The following is a 19,872-nucleotide window of genomic DNA, read 5'->3' as shown; positions in this document are numbered from 1 at the left end:
CCTCGAGCAGCGCCGCTTCCTCATTATTTTGACCGATGAGACTGTTACCTGAAAGATTTCATAACGCGAGGTTAAAATTAAATGATTATCGCTTCTCCTGCAGGAGCATCGGTGGCCTTTGCACTCAGCTTGTTCCCAGGAGAGTGTGAGGTTGTTGTGAAGTGAAGCTCAACTCCCTTTATCTCAACACGTTTCATCAACATTAGAGGAAGTGTAGTATGGAAAAAATAAGTGTTTGTGACTCAAGGACTATGTTGTTTTTAAGTTGTTTCCCATGTTTCAGTCCCAGGCCAAAAGCTTCCATTTATCAGACTCTCATATAGAGATGTTCTGCATCCATTTTTATCTTCCCGATGCAGATTCTGACACCAGGACATTGTGTATCGGCTGATATTAGAACAGTTGTATGTGACAAGGTCTGACACACTAGACTAGGTTCCAAATGCACATGTAGAGACAGATCAGGGCTAAAAAGGAAGGCAAAACTCTTTCTTGGAATCAGGTTCAGTACACCGGAGATCAGTCAGCAGAACAAACATAGACAAAAGTATCAGGCAGAGGCAAAAAGTCAGGAACAAAAACAGCATCAAACACCTAGAAAGGCCATCATGAGGACAAATGCTGGAACACCTCCATCATCAGATGGTTCAGCAGAGCTTCAAAACTTTCAGCTCCTCCTGCACCACCTTCTTCCTCTGCGGTTCCTCCAGTGTGCTGATTTATGATACATCAACCCTCTCGACCTCTCACCTGACCTCACCTTGAAAATGGCAGTGTACGTAGTTCTCCTTCCTGCTGTACAAACCCTGAGGGAAAAAGTCCTGGTCTTCTGATCCGTGTTTGTCAACAGTTCTCCTCCTCTGCTGAGATCAGGCTGGAAAAAGTACTGCCTCTTGGGTCCTCAGTCCTCTTGCTGACTGTTGCCTCCTCGAAATCCTCCCGACCCTGGAAAACGTTCTCATCAGCTGACTGCAACTGAAAGTGTATTGGCAAAAAAACAGTCTCATAAACCTTTGTTGAAGCCCTTTCAGTAAACCTATATGATACAAAACGCATGAAATCAATGATGCTTTTGTTGGCTCTTAGTATTTTGAGAGAAATCAATACAAAATCCAAACCAAGATAATATGTTAAGTAAATTTGCATTAAGATTAGCCAACAGGAGAAAAAGGCTATAGATCCTACAAGTCATTACTACGGGACTAAAAAGCCACTAATTTTACACATAAATATCAGTGCACTCATCATTCAGTGGCACTGAATGCAGCCTTTTGTGAGAAATATCCCTAATGATGTCATTAAGGTCAGATGATAAAAACACTATTGAGTTGCATCCTGGGAAATTTAGGAACCAGTGTATTTGAATTTTGACCTTTAGGCAACTATAAACTTAAGGTATAAACCAATAACACTCAAGAAGGGATTAAAAGCATTTTGCTTATAAGGACCTGGCTGTTGATGTGTCGATTGACAATGAGATATGGTCCAGTTGGTCCATCTGCAAACTCACTTTAACAGTGAGTGGGATGCTGGCTCAGACTTTTTTTTTTTTTGGTCAACATGTCAAGTTTGTCTCCTCTTTCCCACAGTGGCTGATATGTTGTTTCAGATAGAAGTTTCAGGAATTAAGGACAGTTTATAGCAGATAGTGATATTTTCTAACTGACTCTCTGTTTCTGTGGTTTGATCACTAGGTACAGCACTTTCATTCTGGCTTTCCCCCTCTCCTTAGCTGCAGGTCAGATACCTATCATCATGGTCCGCTCTGGAGGAAAGTATAGTTCAATCAGTTTTGTAGCACTGCATCACCTTCAGCTAGTCCCAGAGGAGTGCAGGAAGTGTCATCTTTGTGATTCAGAGGAGGTTTTATTCGACTTTCCATTTTATTATCAGCCTCAAGTCAAGCCTTCGTTGTCATTCCTGGCTTTATTTCGAGGCTAAAGTTAATCAGACAAGAGGTTCAAGATACTTAAAAATCACTACATCTCCAGTGTCACTAATCAAACTAAACCAATCTCATTAAATAAGATAATTCGGCCAATGCACGACGTCTGAAACAACATGTAGGTAACAGCTGAGTCTCCAGTCAGCATAACCTGTGTTTCTGTGGGAGGAAACCGGAGCACCAGTTCAGTTAATGTGCCCTCCTGGTTTGTACATTAAAACCATTAGAGGCAAGCAGCCTGGTGTTGCACCTCGTAGTGCTGTCTATACTGCTCAGAGGATGCAGAAATCACTGCAAAACTAGAAACTAGAAACCCAGAAGAGGGACTTTTGATTTGTGTTTTCCCTCAGCTGCAGATCTTTCAATCAGCTGTTACCTCAAACCCCAGCCACTTTCTGCTGGAAAATGAGTCGACAAATTGCACAGAGTAACTCGTTTCTCACAAAGAAGATGAATGTTAGCTTCCTTTCTTTCGCCTACCACTCAATTTTCACATTTGCATTTTTACACACTTGGGTGGTACATTTGTGCTTTGACAAAAATCAAGTAAAAAAAAAAAAACACAGTTTGAATCTTGCTGAACTTCCAACATGCTTCTGAAGAATGCACTTACGCTTTAATTAAACGCAGGGAATCTGCTCGTTAGCACTGACACTTGAGAGCTTATTTAGCAGCATTTCTCAGTCTGTTTCTCCAACCACTGAGTTTTCTCTCCCTTTGACATCCCAGCCTGCAGTTTTCTAAAGAGGATCTTTCCTCTGACTCCTGAAAGTCCTCAGCCTGCAGCGCTGGAGATGCTTGTTTTAATTGCAGCCTGTGAGTGTTACTATTTCTAGTGCCAGTTTTTGGCCGAGTGCGCTCCCTCCTTCGGAGTGCTTTTGCCAAAGCTCCTCCACCCTTCACCAAAAATTGAAAGTGTTGTGTAAGTTGCCCCAGCTTTCTCTATTCCCTTTGTTCTTCCTCAGCTATCCCTTTTCATTGTTTCCCTCCTTTATCTCTCCTGATTCCCTCTTCTCTTACATCTCCATCACAATGTCCAAGCTGATGTAGTGTAATAGCCCCCGAAGACTAGACTTTATACTCTGGAATAACAATATCCCTCTTAAATTGAGGTCAGCATGGCCAAAGTCAGGGCTAAGGACACACACAGCAGAGGTCAAACCTGGTGAGGTAACTCATTCGCGTAGGGATAAATCATTTTAATTGCCCTGTGTCCTCTTGACTTCCTGAACCGTCGGTCAGTGAGAGGTGTGTAGTGTTATTGCTCTGATCTCGATTGAAATGTCAAGTGTTGGGAGGCAGGGAGAGGTTTCAAAGTGACAGTAACACCTACAGTAGTCCTGTTACGCCGTGCTGAAGGACACTGCAGGAGGAAGAGAGGTTGTTAGAGAGAAGGAGGATGTTGTTAGCAGAGACTTAATCAGGTAAAATGTCCACATCTGCTCTCGAGTGGGGCCCTCAAGAGTATTTTACCTCTTTTTTATTACTATTGTATGGTGCTTTAACCTTAGTATCATAACATATTTATATTACTTTGGTATTGTCATGTTTTTATCATGCTTTTCGTGTTTTTAAAAGCCTGCATCTCCCCTCCAGTGAGTTAGAACTGAAGAAGCCTCTTGGATGAGAGGTGAAACGTTTTCAAGAAACTGAAACAAGTCCAGTTGCCTACGATACAGCAATTAACTACTGAATATTTACCACAGACTGCTTGTTTTCTTATATGCATATTTATTTATTTCCTCATTTATTGTTTTGTATTTGCCGTTACTGTCGCTTTGCACTTACTTACTTTTTTTTGTCTTTTTGTTTTTTATCTGTGTTCATATACTGCATTGAGGGGTCATCACGGAATCAAGAAGAAGTCTAATCGTCAATAACAAGCAGTTTAAATAGTAAAAGTTGTCCCTAACTGAGGCAAATCTGTGCATCAGCTGTCAGAAAGGGAAACTCCAGACTCTTTACTCCTCTGTACAGTTTAGTGGTTAAAATCTATCTGTGTTGTTAGTTTGTCATTACCTGAGTTTACACTGTATTCCTGCAGTAAGGCAAATATTAGTCATGTTTGAGCGATTAGCTCAGACTCTGCCTCTCCAAAACATCAGCCAGCTGGACTCTAGACAATCAATAAGCGGAGCAAACACACAAAGGACCGGTAATATATTTACAGAGTGAGCAGAGGGAGGCAGAGAGACACTGCGAGATGAGGAGAAAGATAAATGGCTGCAAGTTAGACATTGGAATGGCAGCAATTGACCCTGAGTTGAAGCGATGGAAGCTGTATCGGCTCGGTGTCTTGTCAGTGACACAGTACCCTGACATCAGACTGACACACACACATTAATATGATAGTAGGAGGTGTCTTGTGTGAAAGATGGACCTCCAGTTGTGACAGTGAAGAGGAAACCTGGATGGTGTTCCTCTGTGAGTGGATAAATGCTGCTGCCGTAGAGCTAAGTAGGACTGGAGTAGGAAGAATCGGCCTGGACTTCCAGGATGTTCATCTTTAATCAAATCACACGACTAAGTGATGTAGGTACCATCATGATCAGTAGACATGAAGGCTGGCAGCATAGTGCAAATGAAATCAGATCTGGTGCTTTAGCAAAGGCTGTTAAAATTACGTCCAAATGATGCTGCAATTATACCAATTTACCGGCTACAAGTTGGCATCTCTCTGGTGAATCATCTCCACCACAGCTGATGAGATAATACCTTTCAAGTGCAGTGTTACACATCTGCATGTGTCATTTTTACTTTCCACTTCCTGTCTTTGTTTTTTTCCCGCCCTTTCTCTGCATACACCTGTGTTTCATTTATCAATAAGTCTCTGTGTATTGGAGTCTGTGCCGTGTTATGTCTGTTCTGTGCTCCTATTCTCCTTGTGTTTTACCTGCATAGGATTTGTCTTGAGTTTATGTCCTTTTTGTCAATACCACAATAGCTAATTTGTCCCCTGGAATGACATACATCACCTATTAAAAAAACAACATGACCACTGCAGCATAAGTAACTTACATTACATACACATATATTACTTCACTAAGTTAGTCAGTTTAAAGAAATTATCGCTGACTTTTGTTTTCACACTAGAAATCTCCTGAATTAAAGTCCTGCTCTTCCACCACCGCAGACCTAATACCAAGTTTTCACTCTTTATCCTAAGCCTTTATACCCCGTCTAATAATAAATGTAAACTTGGGTCGTAGGCCTCGTGATCTGCTTGATTGATTATATGGTTGTTTTTCTGATGAGGACAGGCTCCCATTCTTGGTGTCCCAACTGTTCCTTATTTCTGTTGTTGTTTGCTTGTTATCTCTTTATCAGTTTTATGTGTTTTTACTCTGTTTTAAGTGTATATGATTATACTCTCGACATCATCGAAAATGAGGGCGAAATAAGGGATTCTCAGAGGTTTGAATAAAGGTTCAATGAATGAATGAATGACTTAACTAATAAAGGAAACGTTTGACACTTTGGGAAAGACATTATTTCCCTTTTCATGTATGTTTGCTAAATATGAAGCTAACTTGTTTAGCACAAAAAACGATTAACATATATTAACATGTTATATCTTATATGTTTAGTCCATACAAAAACCAAAATGTTGAAATGACAAATTGACATTTTACAGCAATTATAGCCTCACTCTAATCTGTAATAAACACTAATCCTTCATAATGTGCAATATTTCTTTGTCGTTGCATTGACAAAGGTTTAATATTCATGTGCGTGTTTTTAAAGGGCAGACCAAATATAACCGTGTAATCGTTCTTCTTTAAATGGTCAGCTTCCTAACTGTGTCCCTAAAAGTGTCTGACTGAAATGGGGAAGTGTTGAGCGAGCTTGTGACTGTCGTGTGCGCTCTGTTTCTGCGTTTCAGTCATTCTGGTTTAATTTTGTCTGGGCAAACAGACCAGAATTTTAATTTGTGGCCAGTACACTGCCAACTGTGGGAATAGTGATATTCAAAGTCATCCTGGTGTTCACATGGTAGAAGAAGAACGCTGTGTATGCAATTCACTACAATGTCTTTGTTGTGAGTCGCTTCGGTTGCATTTTTAAGGATTAGTCTGGTGTTATTGTAGTTTTTATATTAGCAAAAAAAAAAAGGAGTCCATCTCTCATTTGGTTCCTACAAAACATGGTGAAAAATATTGCTTCATTGTGTAAAAAAGGCTAGGACCTCTCCTACAACAAAAAAGCACTTCATCCTGTTGTCTTTACTTTTAACTGGCATTTAAATGATCAGTGATCTCTGTGTCCACATTTCCTCCGTTTCTTCCTGCCTCTTAGCATCTCTCTCTCTCTCTCTCTCTCTCTCTCTCTCTCTCGCTCTCTCTCTCTCTCTCGCTCTCTCTCTCTCTCTCTCTCTCTCTCTCTCGCTCTCTCTTTTTTCCCTCTGCCACTTTGAAACAATCTGAAGCTGGTGAGAGGACCGACTGCACACATCGCCATAGCAACACAATCTTAATGATGGCAACAAGCGTGACCTGAAGATTCGATTTGAGAGCGTCTGGGAGAGGGATGGGGTGTGAAGCCACAGCTCAATTGACTCCTCGGTTTTGCCCTCTAATTTGCTCCCCTCTTACTTCTCCCTCTGCTTATTCATCAGTGTCTGCACTCGTCCTCTTTCCAGGCAGCCAATAATGAGGCTGAATAGACACTTGATCAAGCAGGTTGGCCTCCTCTGTTTGGTAACTACGAGGGGGAAATCTAATCTAAGTCCTTAACACACGTTACCGCACACACACTCCACACACGGCCCCAAACTGAGCTCGATGTTCATGTCATTATCTCCGTGATGCCGGCGCAGCTGACCTCATGGAACGGGCTACCAGAGGCTGCTATGGTTACACAGAAATGAGAGAGACACTTCTTCATAACCTTACACCCCTGCGTGTTTCTGAAGTTGTGCAAGCATGTACAAGTGGACACAAGGATGAAGAAACAAAATAGAAAAATGCATTAAATAAACGTTCCGTCCTTTATTTATAATGAATAATTTAGACTAAAAGTAAACAGGTACAGTCCTAAACAGGTCATCTGGGATTTACTGTACAACTGATTACATTCACTCTGCACAAACACACAAACACACTGCAGATCCCTGCTTATTCGTTTTGCCTCGGGGCCGCAGCCCACCACCTCAGATCACTCACTGACCCTGACAAACTCACTGTATGCTGCATACATTTTGCCACTGGCAACACGATTATTGACAGGAGACACAATTTTATTCAAATGTATACCAAGGTTATGTGACCGCTTTAAGTGTTTGTTTTAGAATTACTAGCGGAAAGAAAACCTTTTTTCATATTTATGTCCTTCTTTAGAATTTGGTGTCCTATGTTTCAAAGACTTGATTGAATTATTGCTCATTTCCTCTGCAGCTATCAGATTGGATTAGCTTTGCTGTATATCCTCAATGATCCTTGTATCGTCTTACTATGGTATTGCATAACTGCTGCAAACTTGTTCTTCTTTTCCTGCATGTTATAAAGATTCCTATACATTGCTTTGAGGAACAGTATTTTTTATTATTTAAGAACAAAGGAGGATTTATTGGCAGAGTGGATTATAGTATTCATAATTGTGTTTTCATCAGTGTATATAGAATAGAATAGAATAGTCTTTATTGTCATTGTACACAAGAGTACAATGTAATTGAGGGTGCTCCCGCAGCAACAAATTTTAAAAAGCAACACAGAGAACAAATTGTAATATAAATATAAATAAATTATATATATATAGCCCTTTAAGGTGCTAAAGGGAGGTAGGAGGAGGTAGATTGGGTTTGTTCTTGTCAGGGGGTGGTTTGTGAGTGTATCCGTTTGTATTTGTAGTTCGTATGGCCCAGGGGAAGAAGCTGTCTGTCAGCCTGCTGGTATGGGACATGTATATTCACATGAAACCAAGTTATTTTACCTTAGAATGAGCCTTTCATATCAGATAGAGTTGGTCCTCTTCAAGTCCGATTCTACAGTAGCTCACAATGGACATACTACACCCTATTTCTAAAGAGGGCCTTTCACATTTTCGTGTAGTCACATGGTTGCAATGTTCAACCTCACCACTAGATGCCACCAAATCCACCACACTGGATATTTAAAAAAACTAAATAATTAAAAGCACCCAAGGAAGTCCGGTGTTAAATTTGGTGCAATTTCGAAACTTGTTGGGTTCAATATTAATACATTTTGAATAAACAGCCCTCAGCTCTCTGTGCAGCAGGGACTCACATGTGATCCCTCTCACATGATCTCATGGGGAAGTAAACGTAAACACGATTGAAGTGGTGCAACAACTTGGTTTTATGAGAAAAAAAAAATCATATGCAGAAGGTTAAATGAGTCTGGGTTAGTAGGAATACACAGTCACCAAAGGTGGAGGTGAGATTTTGAGATAAGTTTTTTACAAGTCTGTCAACAATGCTAGCTAACGTTGGCCTCAAGGGCCAGAACTTTTACCAGCTGCCTCTGGATGCCTCTCTTATTGGTTGTGCTTGTAATCCAGGTCGCCTCACATTACCAAGCACGTGCTGAGGGGCATGTTTTGTTACTTAAAGTTCACAGAAAACACACCTATAAACAATATCATATGTTAAATACACACAGCGAAAGCAGGAGAAATGTATGTCAATGTCTCTCCAATGTTTTCCCAATTAGGAGACATCTATCCAACCTTACTCACGCCAGCGTCTGCAAGACATAAGTGTGCTTTTTGGGGTTCTCTGTTTTCCATGTGTGCTCTGTTATGACAAAGTGAGGGGGAAAAACTGTATCTATATATATATATGGTAAATGTCTGTAATAGGTCTTTTTATTTTAGAGTGGGACCCACTCATAGAAATATTATTCTGCAGCACTACTACTGGTCAAACACTCCATTGGTTATCTTTAAGAAATATAAATACTCCTACCTGGCTGTCTTAGTGATACAGGGTTTAAAATCCTGATCATCTTATTCACAATTCCTTGTTCTGAGTTGGTTCAGGGACCTTTGTAGCAAGTCATCCCTTCTTTCTCTCACCTCATTTCCTAATTTTCTTGTCATATCTCTATTATTAATAAAAGATACACTTATGCTCCATTAATCTTACATTCATTGAACCTGTCCGCAGCAGCTGGATATGAAATGATCCTCTGTGTTCGGGTCGGGAGTTATCAGTTAGCGCTCTGCATGCCTGCCGCTGAGCTGTATGCACCACAAGCTGATGTTCTCTGATACGTCTGTTAAGCAGATTAAACGGCTGTAATACTTTGCTGATCAGTGTGTAATCGGTTCACTATCTCCACTGAGCTGCTATAGTGTTACCTTATCATACGAGGTGGTTAGAGGATTTACCCCAGCTGGTGCTTGCTGCTATTTAGGACTCATATGAAAAACACAGTGTGAATAAAATGGTGCTTTATTATAATAGATTTTATTGTCTTGTTTGTGTTTATGAGTTTTCCGCTCAGTGTGCTCGCCTGGTGGGACTGTTTTTAATCTTCAAGTGTCTCAAAGTGCCATGAAGCGCACTCACAATATGTGCAGATATGTTTTAATAATTGAACATTTGGCGACTGAAGTCTTCTTCATTCTGTGTAATCGAATCTTCCATTGAAGCTCTGTCTATAAATGAATGCAGATATTTGCTATGTGCTTTAGTTCAGTCGTGCAGCCCTCCATCTCGTATTCATCTTTGTCATTTATGCAGCTTTAAAGAAGCAGGTAGGACGCAGAAATAAACTCATTATAAAGAAGTACTGCAGGCACTTATGTTTGATTGAATAGTTTGACTTGAGTAACTTTTTTTTTATGTCTGCTGGCTTCCTGGGGCTTGTTAACATATGGAGATTTGGTTCTTTTGTGGCATTAAGATGATAAATGGCTCTCTCACTTCTTGCAATGCGCTAAAAATGGCAATTATGCTCCAGGGGAAAGTGTGTGTGTGAGAGAAAGTGCGTGAAATGTCTTTTCGCTCTGGAGTTAAAAAAGAAATACATGGGCAACACTTTACTTAAAGTCCCCCTTTTCAGCATGTATGGAGGCTGGTATATGAACAAATGACAGAGGTCAATATAGTCTGCTGTTGTTGCCGTTGCAGCACCAGATGTGGCCTTTGCATCTGTAATTTAGCATTTTCTTCAGTTAAATCAGGTTTTTTGTTTTTGTTTCTCTGGTCTTTGGTCATTATTCATCTTCTTATTATGTGCTATTTATTGAATCAAAGATATAAAAGAGAATGCAGAGAATTTTCTTCATACATGATGGATTGAATGCCACGAAAATGAGTTAAAAATGAATAACAGTAGTTACAACATCTATAATAATAGATGGACAAGTCTCAATTAATCTAAGAGGTATACAGCTAATTATCCTGACCTACAACGCTAGATAAATGTGTTTTCACCGCGCTTTCCCTCGTGTAATAGTCTGAAATGTAAAATATGATGAAACTTCTGGCTTGACTGTAGCTGTAATGAGCAACAGAAGGGAGAAAAAGATAAAAAGGAAAAGTGGGTCGGTTCTCCAGTTTGTAGTGAGCAACTTGATGTTACAATGGCTCCAGTCGTCCTTCAGTGCAGCTGCCTTTTGAAGATTTCACTGATGAGAAGAACTGTCAATATACGTGGAAGATGCCGATGGTGGAAAAAATAGCTGCCTTAGCATTTATATTAGAAAGAATAAGTTGTGTTATATTATTTTTCTGTTTATTTGCTTTTCAAATAATTTGGCTGCACTGGTATCTCTCAAAAAAAGTTTATTTTAGCACAGCAGAGAAACTCGTGCAGCACCGGGCTCAAGATAGATAAAAGGCGTCAGAGGAGGTGCTCTGCATTTTGTTCAACAGCGTCTGAAACCCCCTCACTTCTGCAACTTTCCCAAATTGACAATCCTAAAGGGCATGCCTACTTCGTGCAGCAGTTGGCCAGTGTTTAAACTTCATTTCTCAAACTCTCCTTCATATGCTTACGTCTGCCACTTCTGTATACAAATCAGTGCAACACCATGAAGGCAATTAACGACAGCCTGTCTAAAAGTAAAAGTAGTAATTTTTCATTCTTCATTAAACAGACGATCATTTTTAGATCTGTTATTTTGTTATAGAATATCAGAAAAATAATGAAAAAAGTTGATCTGTTTGGATCTGTTTTCATTCAACCATCTCACCCCAAAACCCAAGAAACTCAGTTTACTATGACAAAGAAAAGCAGCACGAGTTTGGCATTTTTGCCTGGAAAATGATTAAAACAATTAAAGTTGGGGTGGGTGAGACTGCAGAAACAAGCAAAGTCAAGCAAAATTTTGTATCCGACCAAAAAAATCCCACCTCCTCCCTTCAGAGCCATTCCTCCAGAACACATGAATGTGCACTGCTTGACTACAGTCAGCCCCATTGTTGGCTAATTCACGTTCAACATGTTTGTTGATTTCATTAGTATTCATCCAAATCTGCCTCAGCTCCACCCTCTGATAACATGTTTCATGCTGGTGACAAACATTCTCCTTTTTCCATTTTGCTGCAATCCATCCTGATTACTTCACTTGTTCTGGTCACCAAAATAGCCAGTTTTACCCGTCCACGCCCACATGTGCCCATCATCTATCCACATGAGAATGAGCTCTGTGTCTCTGTAGACTGCACAGTGTGAGCTGTAGAGAGATGTGAAGGACGCTGGTTCTCTGGACAAAAAGACGAAACGTGAAGAAGGACAACATGTGCTGCAGATGAATAGTTGTCTCTGTTGGGAGTGACACTTACAGTCATTTCTTGTGTGTCAGTATTGATTTTGTACGTGAAACTAGTCAGCACGCAGGTTGAGTGTGTGTCCACTAATCTCTCCTCTCCTCTCCTCTCCTCTCCTCTTCCTCTCCTCAGAAACTAAGGCTGAGCTGGAGGATCTTATGGCAGACATCAAGAAGTTGGCCAACAAAATACGCTCAAAATTAAAGAGTGAGTAAAAATTCTTCCATTTTCTTCTGCTAGAGCTGCAACTAATGACTATTTTCTGCATCCATCATCAATCAATCCCTCTGGTTGTTAGTGTTTCATACACAGAATTTCAAACATTGACAAACTGGCCAAAAAGAATGATTCATTGCTGAAGATAAGGAAAAAGAAAAACTAGCTAATCCCCGCGTTTGAACTTTCACATGAATTATTTTGTGTTTGTTCGGCTCCAGTATAACGGATTTTCTTAACAAGTCTGCTAGAGCTGAAACATTTAATCAATTTCATTAATTGATTAGTCAGCTGACGGAAACTTTATCAACAGCTATTTTTAACATCTATTTATCGTCTTAGTCATTTTTCAAGCACAATGCTAATTATTTAAACATTCCTTTACTAGCTTTATCTTGTTTTACATAGTAACATAATGTGTTTATAGTAGTGTGAAGAGTATAATTGGATGGCTCACAACAAAAAGACCTTCAATAATTCGAAGAAGTCAAGCCTGCATCTACACAGTAAAATCTGACAAAGTGACTTAACGTCTAAGTAAATAAGACTAATGATTGAGTTGATGAAAGCGTTTTAGCTTCAGTAATTTAAATGTAATAGTCAGCTTTTCAAATGTATAGTATAACAAGCATTTTACTCTATTTCTTCAACCCAGTTACCAGATTAATGTTGGCAAAGTACATTTCTGCAAACCACAGATATGTTGAAACTTTAGGTTTCTTTACGTTGCAACTTTAGTTAAAAATTTTATTTTATCTTGTGACACTGTGCTTATGCACTGCTTGTAGTTTAGGCACAAAAGCCACTATGATAGGGTGACAAAAAGAAGGAAAAGTTTTCCTGCTCTGGTTGCCACAAACCTTGCTGAGATGTCTTGAGGTCTAAACTAAAACATTTGGTTTTGTCATGACAACCACTGCTTGAGATGTCCTGACTTCCTGTCAGAGATATCCAGGTTTTTTTCACCAGAAACACGGACGGAAATTGACCCAGTGCCTCCTTTAAAATATCCGGTGGTTTCACACCTAAAAATGTGAAACATAGTAAGGAACTGCTGTCACTTGTCAACCTTCTCGCTTAATACCACCACCATCCCCTTCCCTTCCCGATTTTACAGTAATAAATATGTCATGTGAACATATGTAGAATTTAAATATGATGCTTAACTTTTAGCACATACAAATGTGTACGTATCAGTGGTCTGCAGAAAAAATAACTGCCAACATTTTATTCTGTTCACTGATTTTGCCCTGAAATTTGCACCACAGCATCATGACCATAACCATAACCAGTGTGTGCAGCTGTTCATCTTCTATATGATGTGATGTGTGGGTGCCGTCTCAGGAGAGGAGAGAGGGGAAACAAGTGAGACATAAAGAGACATTGAACTATATAACACTTGGCAGCTGACAGACGACTCAGTTTACGCTCGTAGACTCTGCTCTGCAGTGGGCAGAGTGATTAGTGTGAGGTAGTGGCTGTGATTCATATGCACGAGTACACACGGGTTGTATTCACACTTTTTGCACATGGACTGGCTGATGTCACAGCGACATACTGTGTGCAGGCATTACGGATGCGTAGCCGGTCCTGGATCACACCCCCGACATGTACAAGAAGATTTCTGCGTATTATTTATCCCTGTGTGTTTATATGTTTGTACAGTATGTGTGTGCGTGAGGTCTATAATCTTCTTATTCCCTGATTTGTCTGCCGCCCTCCAACCTTTGCTGCTTAGATTGTACACATTACCTTAATCTTTTACACCTCCTTGTACATACAAAGCTTCTTCGTCTCCCTCTTTCTCCATTTTTCTGTCATATATAATGATTTTCTCATATGTGCCACTCCTGAAAACTATACTATACTGTATAAAAAACTCTCTTATCACTCCCTACAAGACTCAGGTGTCGAAGAATATGGGTCAGAGATGAATTATCTGTTTACAGTATCTCTTAGGAAAGTAAAGCAGAACTTCTGTGCAGAGAGCTAGAAGATAATAGCCCCTATCAGTCATAGTACACACAAACACACACACACACACACACACACACACACACAAACACACACATACACGCAGTGTTGTTTGTACATATACTTTATGTACACAGATACATTGACACAAGCGCTTTCAGGCAAAACAGGCTCGGCAACACAGACTCCTAACTGTGTCACTCCAGTTCACATCAGTTGTTGCCACAGGATACCAGTATGTGTGTGTCTGTGTGTGTGTTTGCGTGTGTGTGTGTGTGTGTGTGTGTGTGTGTGTGTTTGTGTGTGTGTGTGTGTGTGTGTGTGTGTGTGTGTGTGTGTTTGTGTTTGTGTGTTCAGTAAGTGACTTCTTCTTTTTTAGAATATATTAAAGAAATATATCGTTTGAAAAACAAATTTCTCCACTGCGGATAATGAAGTTCTTTACTTTATCTATGCACAGTGGGTTGTAAATACTGTTAAGTTGTAACACTGCGCTTATAGTCTGGTTAGGTTTAGGCACAAACAGGGTTGGGAATGCCTCTGGGTCTCATTAAAAATATTTGCTTTTGTAGACACAAACAAAGCTGGAAAACTTCCTGTCATGCTATTAAAAATATTTAGTGGTTAAATGCTTACAAATATTGAAAGATCCTCCCCTTACAGTGGCCTCTGGCTTGGCATAAATGCTGAAATAAATGTATAAATAAATAAAAGTATACATAAAATAATAAATGCTTTTTATTTATTTCTACATTTCTGTTCACCTACATTTATTTATTTCTGTATTTCTGTTCACCTACATTTATTTATTTCTGTATTTCTGTGTCCATATGTCAATGAGGAGGTAGGAGGTCCTAACCTCAGTCAAGAGCATGATGGGTCAAATTGGAGAGCCAGACAAAAGCAAACAATTCCTGATCTCAAGCCTCGCTCTCTGTAACGTTGTAAACCAGCTCCAGTTAGCTTAATGGCCTCGACCGGTGTGACAGGTTAACTGGCGTTCATTTTAACTTGTGAGGGTCCCAGGTGTGCTGGTGGTGTGGTTTGAGAATCCCGTCTGGAGAGAGAGGGGTCCTCAGCCATGTCCACTAACCAGGAAAAACATTCTGCTCATCGCTCCAAGTCATGTATATGTGTATTCTAGACGAGCGCTACAGAGCACAAATTATCCAAAAGTGCATGTTGTCGGTCTCATATCTTTGTCGTGAATCTCTGTACTCTCAAACAACTCATGTGTGGAACAGTATCAAGCATTTGTTCACGCCGAGCGGCTCGAGAGCGGCGTGGAGACCGCTGTTAGCTCTTATGTTAGCTGTTAGCAGTTAGCTGTTAGCTTTTAGCTGTTGGCTGCTCGCTGTAGCGCTGAGAGCGTAGCGTCCAGGTTAACTGTTGACACATGTTACCACCGAGAGTGAGATACATGTCTGGGCTTTCCTATGAACCATTGTCGCTACTGGTGTTTGTATCACAGGTTGATCTGGACGTCTCACGATTTACCACAGCTGATTGACCTCACGCTGAGCTCGGGCTGGATGTCAACATACTCTGCAGACTGTTTGACCAGCAGGCTGTATGACAGTGTACAGTTTTCACACTGACTTAGCTTCAGCTTAGTAACGATGTATGTGGCTCGGAACGATGGCTTTAAGTAACCATTTGAACGCAGTGCGGAATGAAAAATACCCGATGGTAACCGGTGTCACAAGGTAACCTGGACGCTGCGCTACAGCGAGCAGCTAACAGCTAACATAAAAGCTAACAGGGGTCCCCACGCCGCTCTCGAGCCAACTTACAAACCACTGCTAGACGAGCGCTACAGAGCACAAATCGTCCAAAAGTGCATGTTGTCGGTCTCATATCTTTCTCGTGAATGTCTGTACTCTCAAATGACTCATGGGTGGAACAGGCGGAGGCATTTGTTCACGCCGAGCGGCTCGAGAGCAGCTAACAGTGGTTTGCAAGTCGCAGCCCCGGCATCTCCATGTGGATAGAAGTGTTCAAGCCACGTCAAAACAAGTACACATATACATGACTTGGAGCGATGAGCAGAATGTTTTTCCTGGTTAGTGGACATGGCTGAGGACCCCTCTCTCTCAAGACGGGATTCTCAAACCACACCACCAGCACACCTGGGACCCTCACAAGTTAAAATGAACGCCAGTTAACCTGTCACACCGGTCGAGGCCATTAAGCTAACTGGAGCTGGTTTACAACGTTACAGAGAGCGAGGCTTGGGATCAGGAATTGTTTGCTTTTGTCTGGCTCTCCAATTTGACCCATCATGCTCTTGACTGAGGTTAGGACCTCCTACCTCCTCATTAACATATGGACACAGAAATACAGAAATAAATAAATGTCGGTGAACAGAAATACAGAAATAAATAAATGTAGGTGAACAGAAATGTAGAAATAAATAAAAAGCATTTATTCTTTTATTTATACTTTTATTTATCTATTTATACATTTATTTTAGCATTTATTTATTTATTTAGTTATGTATGTATTTATTTATGCATTTATGCATTTATTTATTTATTTATTTATTTATACTTATGTCAGGTTTAGTCCTCCATAGGCTGGTAGGTAAGAGCAGCCTGAATCTGTGAAGACACAGTTTTAATACATTTAAAGTCGATGAAGTCATTCCCACAAAGATTTTGGCACTGTACTGATGCCTCAAATCCCACTACACATTATTCTCATTGCTAAACACAATCAAGTAAATTAAAGTCCTTGTCATTTTCCAGGAACAATTAAATACAATGGATGCTTTGTGATAAGGCCTGTGTGTTCAGGCTGATGCCATGAAGGAAAGCTCCTGGGTTTGACTGTGGAGTTCAATCATGATGGCTTTTTCAAATTAATGTTGATAATAATTGAAGTCAAGTTTAAGAATCTGATTTTTCAGAGATACTGGGGCAATTGCATGTCTCGTGATTATCACTGCTTACCTTACAAGCCGTATTAGCTGTAATATTCTGTTGTATAGTCAGTAAACCGGTTCACTGTGTTGGCTCAAGCTGTTTGTTTGCATAGAAGGTGAGTACAAAAAAGCAGCTGCAGGTGCAGAAATGTCGCAAAATGTCCCTGAATGTGTCGGGGCTGGTACATCCATCCCAACCCTGTTTGACCCATTCATCCACCATGACCTAATCTCACGCCTGTGTTAAATGAAAGAAGAATAGGAAAATGTACATGAGCAGCCTCTTACAAAGGTGTTTGATTCAGTTATTCATTGAGCACCTCACATGGCCTCACATCAATAGTCTCTTTAATTCACGTTGTTATTATACTCGGCAGCGGCCCCTCTACGGTGACTTCCTGAGGTGCAACTATGAGGAAGCAGTCAGGAAAGTGCCAATTATGGGCAAACTGTTTTTTTTATTAATCCTCTGAAGAAGAATGAACAGAGCAGGGTCATCCCAGTACCTTGATTAATTTGTTCAGTCATTCCTCTTCCAGTTGTTCCCTGTCTGACTGAGTGTTTGATTTGATGTGTGATTACTTAATATTTCTGTCATATTGTATGAACCCCATCTTGCTATAATTGGAGTCATCTCCCACCAGGTGTGCCACTGTCTGCAGCTAATCTAACACACTAATGTTCCCATTAGTCTAATATCTTTTGTGCACATTTATGACTGTATGCTCAAGGACAATTTTTATGAAATCTATTTTATTTACAGCTCTGTTTTATACCACCATTGACTGCTGACTCCATACTCCTCTTGACCAGCCAGTACGGGCTGCAAGTGATCAGCAACTGTTCCTCTGAGAATCAACACACACCAATTTTGTTCAACTACATTTGTATCTCTAGTCACAAGCGGTGTTCCTCACGGCTCTGTTCTGGGCCTCCTATTATTTATTATTTGCCTCTAACCACTTGGTCATATCTTTTGGAAATACCACATCCATGTTCTCGGTTACGTTGACAACACGCAGCTGTACTTATCCAACAAGCCTACCTCCACTTGCCGACTAGAAATTCAATCCTGGTTCTCCTGCAATTATTGCAGTCCACTCCTGATTTATTTTCACGGTTTAATCTGTCTCTCCGAGCGTCCAACACTTTGGTTCAGAGCATGATTTTTTGGACAGCTACCTGACCAGACCATTACATTTGGTGTTTATATTCATGGCTGTCAGAGGGTTATTGATCATGATATTGACCCAGAGCAGTTTCTCTTGTTTAGTGTTTCTCTTGACCAACTTATGGCAAGGTAGCCGACAAACATTGCTGAATTTTTATGAGATCTACTATGGATATTACTATTAATATGCTGTGTTTCTGATGACCTCCTGATCTTTCTTCTTACACCCTCTTCGGGTCAAAATGTCAAAAGAAGTACTTGTCTCTTGTGATGAGGTTTTCGGAAGCCCTTTTCTGCTCTCCTGAATGCTGTTCTTTTTGATTACATGAACCTCTTCACCTTTCACGTTCAAGTGTTTGTGTGTTTCAGTTACAGAGCACTCACCCTGTAACTGAATGTATCATCTTTATGTTTCTTTTCAGGTATCCAGCAAACCATTGAGCAAGAAGAAGGCCAGAACAGGTCATCAGCTGACCTGAGGATACGCAAGACACAGGTACAGGAGAGAGAGCAGCAGAGCTGATATCTGTGTTCTAATTGCATACGGCATAGTAATACACAATGTATCAGAGGTCGGACCCCTTTATGTAGCTGTAAGCCTCTATTTCATCTGTGCAAAGCATTTTGGGACAACAGCGATTATCAACAACACATTCAGAGATCCAGGCTTTTTTAGTCTGCTGCTGACTGCTTTGAGTAGCTTAATTTTGTCACGTTGTCGGTGTGAACACACTACTCAGGATTAGTATGCAGTATGGAGTGGATACAGCTCCACTAACTGTCGAGGAATGTGCTCACCTTCTGTTCATTTAACATTTAAATGTCTTATGAAGCTGGTGTCTACTGCTGGCATCGAGTGAAATGATTTGTTGTCGCTCGCCGTTCCTGCAGCATTCCACACTGTCCCGTAAGTTTGTTGAGGTGATGTCGGAATACAACACCACCCAGTCGGACTACAGGGAGCGCTGCAAGGGACGCATTCAGAGACAGCTGGAGATCAGTGAGTAGACCTGGGAGACTAAACCCTCCGCCACCCTTCATACTGACTTACACGCATGTTAACACTGCATGATTTAGTGTAACACATCTGCATCTCTTCTCAGTTGCAGTCAAATTGTTGGGTTATTGTGCCTTTTTCACATTTTTTTTAACACTGGTGTAAGAAAATCTGTACAGATTAAGTGTTTCTCAAAGACCGTTTTCACGAAGGCATTATTTTAGAATGCAATTCATTGTAACAACATCCTACTGGGGCCTTCACCACTCTGTACACATTGATTTAAAGTTTCTTTGTGTGTGTCATCCTGGCAAAATGTGGTTCTGGAGACACCTTTTGTGGCAGGAACTAACACAGAAGAATGCTGAATCTGAATATTTTATATATATCAGCTGTTTAATACAGTGGGGTCCAAAAGTCTGAAACCTATAGTCAGGATACTTTTGATTTTTTAATAAAAATGATAATATCAGTTTAACAATCTGAGTGAAAAGTTGAATCTTTGAATAATGTCCATGAATGCACACATATTTTAGCATTTATTGTGTTTCCCTTTTGCTTAATAGTGCTATTTGTAAGAAAAGTCGATTTTTTAGTAATAACGTTCTGGGTTTTCCAACTCATCAAAAATGGTACTTCGAGATGGCAGCCAACTCAACTAACAGCCATGTGAAAGAAAAAACACAGATTTGAAATTAAAACATAATGAATAAATAACACATGTAAAAACTTATTTACATGCACAACACCCAACCCAGTCATCTCATGTGTGGCACTTGTGGAGGAATAGGTACATAAAAGCTGTCCTTTATTCATTTTGTTTATAGAGTTTATCTCATCCATGTTTTTTTATTTTTTTTCATTCGTCTTGTGTCGTGTACCAAAACAACCGCCCTCACACGTTCCAAAA

General features: G+C 40.3%; 1 protein-coding gene across 2 annotated transcripts in view; it reads left to right on the top strand.

Moving 5' to 3' along the window:
• Positions 1-19,872, top strand: part of stx1a (syntaxin 1A (brain)) — a 68,215-nt gene that overhangs the window by 32,501 nt on the left and 15,842 nt on the right. The window contains exons 1-4 of one of the 2 annotated variants that reach the window (XM_030400735.1): positions 11,567-11,711; positions 11,814-11,888; positions 18,388-18,461; positions 18,857-18,965. In XM_030400735.1, the coding sequence (XP_030256595.1) occupies positions 11,840-11,888; positions 18,388-18,461; positions 18,857-18,965 (232 nt within the window). In that variant the 5' untranslated portion in view covers positions 11,567-11,711; positions 11,814-11,839. Of the gene's footprint in view, positions 1-11,566; positions 11,712-11,813; positions 11,889-18,387; positions 18,462-18,856; positions 18,966-19,872 lie in introns of those variants that run through there. The other variant, XM_030400727.1, reaches the window with a different exon arrangement.

This window comes from Sparus aurata, chromosome 2 (genome assembly GCF_900880675.1).
Source record: "Sparus aurata chromosome 2, fSpaAur1.1, whole genome shotgun sequence".
NCBI lineage: Eukaryota > Metazoa > Chordata > Actinopteri > Spariformes > Sparidae > Sparus > Sparus aurata.
Note: the sequence above shows the minus strand (reverse complement) of the source record. Positions and strands in the feature narration are given on the sequence as shown.